Genomic DNA, 11,026 nt, shown 5'->3' on the forward strand with positions numbered 1-11,026 from the left:
CAACAAAAATAACCTCATTAGGTCTCAACCGAATAAACACATAGCATAACCATGATTTCTAACACAAATCACAGCTCAATTACTCTAACAAGTAGGGATTATACGGATAGAACAAGACTTGATAACAACATAGTACAAAAGAATTTAACCGGGTCATGATTTCCACGGTGCACGCCCACACGCCTGTCACCTAGCATATGCGTCACCCCAATACAACACAAATAACATATTTTTCAGGGATAAATACCCTCAATTCCAAGTTTAGAAATGTTACTTACCTCAAAGCGCGCAACTCAATGCTCCAACAAACCCTTCACATGTGTATTGACCTCCAAACGACTCGAATCTAGCCATAAACTGTAGAGAAATGATACCGAAAAATAACGATAATAATAATAATACTACAATAATATTATTTGTAAGCAGATACATGATTTGGCTTGAGTCGTGCTAGGCACTGTCCTAAGAAACTATTTCAGCAATGTGAAATGTTTACCCCGAATACAAGCCCATCTCTATTTATTTAGATGATACATGAATCAGCAAAATATTAATAATACATCCAACTATTAAAATAGGGGAACAAAGAAAGTAGACTACAAAATTTTGAGAAGGAAAGAAAAGGAAGCTGAAGAGGAACGAAAAGGCAAAGGAAAAGATACATATTTCTTGATGGCTAATTTGAATGCCTATTTATAGGCTTTAAGAGAGGCTTAGAGCATGACAAGTGTATAACACTTGTCTTGAATTTTCCATGCAAGATTGCCACACTCATCTCTTCACTGCCACTTGGAAGGACAATTGTCCAATTTTTGAAATACTGCCACACAAACAACTCAATATCAACAAATAATGTCGTAGGAAACAACTTCAAACAATAAAGTTTCGATCTTTATCAAAATTAAAAAGTCTACCCAAAAGTAAATCTCGGGCCCGCAGCTCGGAACTTGACAAAATTTATAAATTTCGGACATCCATTCAATTACGAGTCCAACCGTACCAAAACGATTCAATTCCGACCTCAAATCAACCTTCAAACCTCAATTTTTCATTTTTGAAAAGTTTCTACAAAATCCCCCATTTTTCTACTCCAAATCACCAAATAAATGATAAAACAATGGTGGAATCATGATAAATGAAAAAATCCGAGTCAAAACATTTACCCCGATCCAAGACGTGAAAATCGCCTAAAATCGAGATTTACAACTCAAAATATGAAATAATAATTCTAACCCTCGATTTGGGTTTTTAAATCTGCTGCCTAGGCATTACTCTTCGCGATCCCGGAAAGTCCTTCGCGATCGTGAAGAACAAAAATCACTGCCCTCCAAAATGGTCTATGCGAACGTGAAGACACAATCGCGAATGCGATGCTTACCCGACCTAACTCTTCGTGAACGCGTGCACACCTACGTGATCGCGTAAGCTTAAAGTCTGACACTCCAGTTGATCACTCCTCTACGCGAACGCGCGAACGTCCTTGCATTCGCGATGACCTGAGCCTCACAAAGCTACACGAACATGAGCTTACTAATGCGAATGCGAAGAATAAATTTCCAACTGCCATCAACAACTCTTTGCAATCGTGTCCCTTTCTTCGCGATTGCAGAAGAGGAAACCGGATACCAAAAAAATCAACAGTCCGACAAAGTCCTAAAATAAAGTCGAACTTGATCTGAATCACACCCGAGGCCCCCGGGACCAAATCCAAACATATCAACAGGTCCTAAAATACGATACGAACTTTGTCAAAGCCTCAAATCACATCAAACAACATCGAAATCACGAATTGCACCCTAATTCAAGCCTAATGAACTAATGAACTTCCAACTTCTAAAAGTAATGCCGAATCATACCAAACTAACTTCGATTGACCTCAAATTTTGCACACAAGTCATAAATGAAACAACATACCTATTCCACCTTCCAGAACCAAAATCTAAACCCGATATCAACAAAGTCAACTCTCAGTCAAACTTTTCAACCATCCAGACCTTCAACTTTCCAACTTTCGCCAATTCAAGCCAAAACGACCTACGGTCCTCCAAATTAATAACTGGACATACTCCTAAGTCCAAAATTACTATACGAAGTTATTGAAACTATCCAAACTCCATTCCGGAGTCGTCTACACAAAAGTCAAAATCTAGTCAACTCTTTCAACTTACGCTTCCAACTTTGGGACTAAGTTTCCAAATTCACTCCAAAACTTCACCGGAACCAATCCAACTACCCCGGTAAGTCACATAATCACAAATGAACATAGAAGGAGTGGTAAATAGGGGAATGGGGCAACAATACACAAAACGGCCGCATGGGTCGTTACATTCTCCCCATCTTAAATAAATGTTCGTCCTCAAACGGGTCTAGAATCATACCTGGAGTATCAAATAGGTGTGGATATCTTCTCTGCATCTCTCACTCGGTCTCACAAATAGCCTCCTCGACTGGCTGGCCTCTCCACTAAACTTTCACTGAAACTATATTCTTTGATCCCAACTTTCAAACCTGCCGATCCAAAATGGCCACCGGCTCCACATCATAAGTCAAATCCCCATTTAACTTAACCGTGCTAAAATCCAAAATATGTGGCGGATCACCATAATACTTCCGGTACATAGAAACATGAAACACTAGGTGAACACCCGATAGACTAGGTGAAAATGCAAGCTTGTAGGTCACTTCTCCAATCCAATCAAGCACCTCAAAAGGGCCAATATACCAAGGGCTCAACTTGCCCTTCTTCCCGAACCTCATCACACCCTTCATGGGAGATACTCTAAGCAATACATTCTCTCCCACCATATATGCAACATCATGAATCTTCCGATCAGCGTAACTCTTCTGTCTAGACTGTGGTGTGCGAATCCGATCCTGAATCAACTTGACCTTCTCCAAGGCATCCCGAACCAGATCAGTGCCCAACAACCTAGATTCCCCCGGCTCAAACCAACCAATTGGAGATTGATACCACCTCTCATATAAGGCCTTGTAAGGAGCCATCTGAATACTCAATTAGTAGTTGTTGTTGTAGGCAAACTCTGCAAGTGGTAGAAACTGTCCGGCCTTATAGGGGGTGGAATGTTGTACTAAACTCAACCCGTGTGCCTAAATCTCGCCGCATTGCTCCCCAAAACTGCGATGCAAACTGCGTGCCTTGATCAGAAATAATGGACAACGACACACTATGAAGATGAATAATCTCACGGATATAGATCTGAGCCAGTCGCTCTGAAGAATAGGTAGTCACAACCGGAATTAAATGTGCGGACTTAGTCAACCGGTCCACAATCACCCAAACTGCATCAAATTTCTTCAAAGTCCACGGGAGCCCAACAACGAAGTCCATGGTAATATGCACCTATTTCCACTTGTGAATCTCAAGTCTCTGAAGCAAACCGTTTGGGCTCTGATGCTCGTACTTCACCTCTTGACAGTTCAATCACTGAGCCATATACTCTACTACATCTTTCTTCATTCTTCTCCACTAATAGTGTTACTTTAAGCCCTGATACATCTTGGCGGCACCCGGATGACTGGAATACCGCAAACTATGGGCCTCATCAAGAATCAACTCCCGTAACCCATCTATATTGGGCACACAAATCAAATCCTACATTCACAACACCCCATCATCTCCAATAGAAACCTCCTTAGCATCACTGTGTCCTTAAGAACAAGCAAATGGGGGTCGTCATACTGACGCTCTCTGATGCGTTCATACAAAGAATACCGAGAAACCACGCAAGCTAAAACCCGGTAAGGCTCTGAAACATCTAACCTCATGAACTGATTGGCCAAGTCCTGAAAATATTATGTTAGCGGTCTCTCACCAACTGGAATATATGCAATGCTACTCATACTCACAACCTTCCTACTCAAGGCATAGGCCACCACATTCGCCTTCCTGGGATCTTACAAGATGGTTATATCATAGTCTTTTAACAGCTCCAATCACCTCCACTGCCTCAAATTGAGATCATTTTGCTTAAACTAGTGTTGCAGAGTCTGATGTTCTGTGAATATCTCACAAGACACGTCGTATAGATAGTGCCTCCAAATCTTCAATGCGTGAACAATGGCTGACAACTCAAGATCATGAATGGGGTAATTCTTCTCATGGGAATTCAACTGGCGTGAAGCATAAGCAATCACCCTACCTCATGTATCAAGACATACCCAATACCAATCCGAGAAGCATCACAATAAATCGTATATGAACCTAATGTTGAATGCAAAACTAGAACTAGAGTTGTTGTCAAGACAGTCTTGAGCTTCTGAAAGCTCTCCTCACACTCATCAGACCACTTGAATGGGGCACCTTCTGGGTCAATCAAGTCAAAGGTGTAGCAATGGACGAGAAACCCTTCACAAAATGGCAATAATATCTGGCCAAGCCAAGACTCCGAATCTCAGTAGCTGAAAACGGTCTGGCCAACTCTGAACTACCTCAATCTTCTTCGGATCTACCTTGATACCCTTACTAGACACCACTTTCCCCAAGAACACCACATAATCAAGCCAAAACTCACACTTGGAGAATTTAGCATAAAGCTTCTTCTCTCTCAAGGTCTGGAGTACAATCCTCAGATGCTGCTCATGATCCTCCTGGCTACGTGAGTACACCAGTATATCATAAATGAATACTATAACAAAAGAATCAAGATATGGATGGAATACATTGTTCATCAAATGTATAAATGTTGATGGGGCATTGGTCAGCCAAACGACATCACAAGGAACTAGTAGTGACCATAGCGGGTCCTAAATGCCGTATTCAGAATATCAGAATCCCGAATCTTCAGCTGATGATACCCAGACCTCAAATCTTCGAAAACACTCTAGCTCCCTGAAGCTGGTCAAATAAGTCATCAATGCGCGGTAGTGGGTACTTTCTCTTAATTGTAACTTTGTTAAACTACTTGTAATTAATGCACGTCCACATAGTACCATCCTTCTTATTTAAAAATAGAATCGGCACACCCCAAGACGACACACTAAGCCTAATGAATCCCTTATCAAGTATCTCCTAAAGTTGTTCTTTCAATTCCTTCAGCTCTACTGGTGCCATACAATATGGAGGGATAGAGATGGGCTGAGTGCCCGACTCCAGGTTAATACCAAAATTATTGTGCCTATCGGGTGGCATGCCCGACAAGTCTGTGGGAAACACATCCGAAAAGTTTCGCACTAGCGGAACATACTCAATGGTAGGAGTATCAGCACCGACATCCCGCACAATGGCCAAATATGCCAAACATCTCTTCTCCACCATCCTTTGAGCCTTCAAGTATGAAATCACTATACTGGGAACATAATCCAGGGAACCTCTCCACTCATCCCTAGGCAATCCTGGCATCTCCAACATCACAGTCTTAGCGTGACAATCCAGAATAGCATAACATAGCGACAACCAATCCATGCCCAATGTCATGTCAAAATCAACCATGCTTAGAAATAAAAGATCAACTCTCATCTCAAATCCCCCAATAGTCACCACACACGACCGATACCCACGGTCCAAAATAATAGAATCACCCACCAGCGTAGATACATGAACATGTATAACTAAAGAATCACAAGGCATATCCAACTAACGAGCAAAGTACGCTGATACATATGAATAAGTGGAACCAGGGTCAAATAATATTGAAGCATCCCTATGGCACACTAAAATAGTACCTATGATCACTACATCTGAAGAGACTACCTATGGCTTGGCGGGAAAAGCATAGCATCGAGCCTGACCACTGCCTGATCGACCTCCCCCTCTAGGGCAACCTCAAACTGCTAGAGTCCCACCCCGAGCTGGCTGAGCGGGTGATGAAATAACTGGTGTGAAAGTCATAGCCTGATCGCTCTACTAAATTGGACCTCCCATAAGATGGGGGGCAATACCTCCTTACGTGCCCCAACTCTCCACACTCGAAGAAACCTCAATCCAACGATGATGACGGGGACTGAACCGAATCCCGAGAACCAGAATAGCCACTAGAAGAACCTAGTACAAACGAACCTTGAACTGGCGGAGCACGGGATGAACTCTGAGCTGGGAGACCACTGAAATATGACTTACCCGGACGAGCATTGTATGAACCATCACTAGATGATGCACCACGAAGAATTGGACGTGCCATCTAAGCGGACCTATATGGACGACCCCTGATGTGAGGTGACTGGCCTCTAGATGAGGTACCACCAAAACTACCCGAAACACGGGGCCTCTTGCCCTTCCGCTCCTCGCACTCAAGTCTGCGAACCGAATCCAAGAGCCTATAAAACTCGACCACCTCGTCAAACCTAACATCTATTTCGGCCTCTCGGGCCAAACTGAAGCACAATCCATAGTTGGGGCCATCAATGAACCTCTTAGTCCTCTCTCTCTCTCTCTCTGTAGGAACCAACCACACTACATGATGGGTCGGATCTATGAACCTCATCTCATACTGAGTCACTGTCATACCCTCTTAGCATAGCTACTCAAATTTCTATGCAACTCCTCTCTACAATTCTGTGGAACAAACATCTCTAAGAAGAGAACTGAGAACTCATGCCACGTAAGTGGTGCAGCACCGGCTGTCATGCTCAACTCATAGGCCTCCCACCATCTCTAGGCTACCCCTGTCGGTTGAAATATAGTAAATTCAACCCCACTGGTCTCCAAGATACCCGTTGTCCGAAGGATCTGCTGGCACCTATCAATAAAATCCTAGGCATCCTCTAACTCTACCCTGCCTCCCAAACCACTCTAATCTCTTCTGCTCCCCATCATTCATAGGTGAGCCAACCTCAGCCCGAGCAGCAGTAACCAGCTGGGCTGGTAGTACCCCGGTGTCCAGAGTCCCTGAGCTATCTGCTCTGGAGCACCTCCCTCGGCTTGTGAAGTGGTTGGTGCAGCTAGAACTTAGACTACCTGAGCTAGGCTCGTGCACACAGTCAAAATCTGGGCTAAGGCCTCCTGAAAGACTGGGATCACAATGGGCACAACTGGTGCCTGCGGCTCAACAACATCTAGTATATGCTCCTCAGTTGTAGCAACTGGTGGCTCCACAGGTGCTGCTCTAGCTATAGAATGAACGGTACCTCGACCTCTACTGTGGCCCCGGCCTCTCGCGATCCTAGCTGGTGGTACTGGTGGCCATCCGCCTGATACACTCATACGCGTCCTAACCATCCGTAAGAGAATAGAAGAGTAGAAGTTCAGATTTTGGAATTACAAATACGCACAACAAGAATGCAAGAAAGTGAAGTTTCCTAACGGTTCGATAGCCTCTCAAAGATAAGTACAAACGTCTCCATATATATCCGCAAGATCTACTAAAGCTGCTCATCACTCGTGAGACTTAAGTAACCTAGGGCTCTCATACAAACTTGTCACGACCCATAATCCTAACATGTCGTGATGGCACCTAACATACTTGCTAGGCAAGACGACAATCACATAGCAACTAAACATTAGAATAAAACATGTTGTAATAAGCTCAACAACGAAAAAACTCATAAACATCTGATAAATATAACTGAAATGCTACTATAACTACCCCAAAACCTAGTGTCAACGAGTACATGAACACTACTAAGTATCAACATAAACCAAAACTCTAGTACAATTGTCTGAGTAATAGAACAATACTGAATAAAATAAAAGAAAGTAGAGTCAAGGTTTGTGGGTGTCATAGAATCTACCTCAAAGTCTCCGAGCAGGCACTAGCACAGATCTAGCAATCACCATATCCAGATATAGCTGTATTTGCACACGAAGTGCAGAGTGTACTATGAGTACAACCGACCACGTGCACTCAATAAGTAACAGAACTAACCTTGGGCTGAGAGCAGTGACGAGCTCAAAAGGATACAGTCAGAACCAATATAATGACAACACATGTATAATAATGACAAAGACAATAAATAACTCAAAGAAATTTCCATAATCAGCTCGTTCATGGTACAGAAATTTAGACATGCTTTCAAGTTCACAATTAAAGACCAACACTGATAAAACATGTCAAGTGTAGCTAGCATAAGGAATGGTACATCTCTATGCCTACATGTCAAATATGCAAGTCAAATGTATGATTTCACAGTGATATACCCAAGTACTCTCACAGTACTCAATCTGTCTATCTCAAATGTCCACTCATCACACACACAATGACTCAGCACTGTACGGGTGACTGGCATCAATTCCCCTTACCAAAGCACTTGTATATATCAATATGCTTGTGCTAACTGTTGGTATGTCAGTCTCTGGAGGGGCGGATTCTGCCCAAGCGCTAATATAAAGCTTGTAAGGCCTGTTGCGGCGTGAAACCCGATCCATGTAATAATCATAATGCCAATATGGCCTGCTGCGGCGTGCAACCCGATCCACAATAACATTCACAACTCGGCTCTTAGGCCCACCTCAGTCATCAATATCTCAAGGCTCACAAATCTTGTACTACTCAACCCCAAACAATAATAACATGTGATGCAACAGTGAATGATAATAGAGACTGAGATATGATATGTGAATTAAGACTCATGATTGAGTATATAATTAAAGATAAAATAGATAACTCAAAGCAACAGAAATAACCTCATTAGTTCTCAACCGAATAAGCACATAGCCTAAAAATAATTTCTAACATGAATCACAGCTCAATTACTCTAACAAGTAGGGTTTACACGGATAGAACAAGACTTTATAACAACACAGTACAAAAGCATTTAATCGGATCATGATTTCCGCGATGCACGCCCACACGCTCGTCACCTAGCATATGTGTCACCCCAATACAACACAAATAACATGTTGTTCAAGGATAAATACACTCAATTCCAAGTTTAGAAATGTTACTTACCTTAAAGCGTGCAACTCAATGCTATAACAAACCCTTTCCACGTGTATCGCCCTCCAAACGACTCGAATTTAGTCACAAATAACTCAATATCAACAAATAATACCGTAGGAAACAACTTCAAACAATAAAGTTTCGATCTTTATCAAAAACAAAAGGTCAACCCAAAACGTCAACCCCTAGTCTCGCACCTCAGAACATGACAAAATTTATAAATTCCGAACACCCATTCGATTACGAGTACAACCATACCAAAACCATCAAATTCCGACCTCAAATCGACCTTCAAACCTCCATTTTTTATTTTTGAAAAGTATCTATAAAATCCCCCATTTTTCTACTCCAAATCACCAAATAAATGATAAAAACAAGAATGGAATCATGATAAATTAATAAATACGAGCCAAAAATACTTACCCCGATCCAACACGTGAAAATCCCCTCCAAAATCGCCTAAAATCGAGCTCTACGACTCAAAATATGAAATAATAACTCTAACCCTCGATTTTGGTTTTTAATTTTGCTTTCCAGGCATTACCCTTCGCGATCACGAAATGTCCCTCGCAATCGCGAAGAACAAAAATCACTGCCCTCCAAAATGGTCTACTCGAACGCACGAAGCCACAGTCGCGAACGTGATGCTTACCCGAACTGAATCTTCACGAACGCGTGCACACCTACACGATCGCGTAGGCTTAAATCCTGACACTCGAGCTGACCATTCCTCTATGCAAACGTGTGAACCTCCTCGCGTCCGCAATGACCTGATCCTCACAAAGCTACGCGAACGCATGCTTACTAACGCGAAGCATAAATTTACAGCTGCCAACAATAACTCTTCGCGATCGCGTCCCTTTCTTCGTGTCACGACCCAAAATACACTAGTCGTGATGGAACCTAACCCAACACTCTAGGTATGACAACTAACAGTCAACATATTCCAAATTAGATTTGTCATGCCTCGACCGCAGGGGCGCGACCGGCGCTCAATAGAGTTACCCCGGTCGAGCAAGCCTGCACAGTGCTGTCTACCCAACTTACCCATGAATAAAGATAATAATACGTTTCATTAATTAGATAGTAAGAGGTCATATGAATAACACTAGTTCATTTCCATAAGTTACGTCATTAACAAGTCTCTAAAACAGTACCTTGTACAGTCATAGTTAAAGTGGAACAAATGATATGATTACAACAAGTTTAGTTCAACTTTCCCAAAATAGGATACAACCCACACTATGTCTACGGAGCCTCTAACAGAAATAAAAGAGTATTACGACAGAGTCGACAACAAGACCCTAGCTATACCTCAAAACACTATGCGCATTAAACAAGAGATATAGGACCCCGAAATGAAGTGGGGCTCACCAAGTCAGCTGAGGAGAGGGTGTGCTGCTATCACTGATCAATACCACCTGCTATGGAACCACCTGCATTCATTAAAGATGCAGCACCCCCGGCAGAAGGGACGTTAGTACATATGAATAGTACTAGTATGAAAACCAAACATATGCAAGGACTTGGAATTACAACATGGATATGATGAATCATGGTAATAATAAAAGTCTTAGTTGGTCGTTAAAGCCATAGCAAATTTATTAAGAGCTTTCAATAATATTTATAAATTCATAAGTCGGGGATCCTCTCACAAAGCGGCCCTGCCGCCTCACCCCATTGTATGCGGGTGGAGGTGCAATCACAATACTAGAAACTCTACAAAAAGCGGCCACGCCGTCTTATCCCAATGTATGTGGGTGGAAGTGCATTCATCATGCCACAAACTTTGCACAAAGCGGCCCTTCCGCCTCACCTTTATGTATGCGGGTGGAGGTGTATTCACAATACCACAACTCTACACAAAGCGTCCCCGCCGCCTCACCCCAATGTATGCGGGTGGAGGTGTTCTCACAATGCCATATCTCAGATTCCCAAAACAATAATAATTTGTACAAAAGAGTTCCCTTTTAAATCAACCATTTGGCACATTTGGCCTTAGCAAGTGTAAGTTCATAAGGTTTCATCATGTGAGAAATAAGTGTATAATCACATTGATTTCATACAAGATCTTCTTCCCAAAAGGGGTATAACATAATTAAGTCAAAATTAGATAATCAGTAACACACGAGGGTTCTAAAACGTTATGCCAATCGGGAATCAATTTTACTAGTTTGAATACCCCACATCAA

The 11,026-nt window shown here is 42.3% G+C and overlaps 1 protein-coding gene across 1 annotated transcript; it reads right to left on the reverse strand.

Moving 5' to 3' along the window:
- Positions 1 to 2,502: 2,502 nt before the first annotated feature.
- Positions 2,503 to 3,003, reverse strand: LOC138894170 (uncharacterized). The gene has a single exon (XM_070178852.1). The coding sequence runs from the start codon at positions 3,001 to 3,003 to the stop codon at positions 2,503 to 2,505; it is 501 nt and encodes a 166-aa protein (XP_070034953.1).
- Between the last annotated feature and the right edge of the window lie 8,023 nt (positions 3,004 to 11,026).

The sequence above is a fragment of the Nicotiana tomentosiformis genome, chromosome 6 (genome assembly GCF_000390325.3).
Source record: "Nicotiana tomentosiformis chromosome 6, ASM39032v3, whole genome shotgun sequence".
Taxonomy (NCBI): Eukaryota; Viridiplantae; Streptophyta; class Magnoliopsida; order Solanales; family Solanaceae; genus Nicotiana; species Nicotiana tomentosiformis.

Coding starts and splice junctions, on each gene's coding strand:
- LOC138894170 (XM_070178852.1), bottom strand. CDS start 3,003: ATGGCTCCTTACAAGGCCTTATATGAGAGGTGGTATCAATCTCCAATT.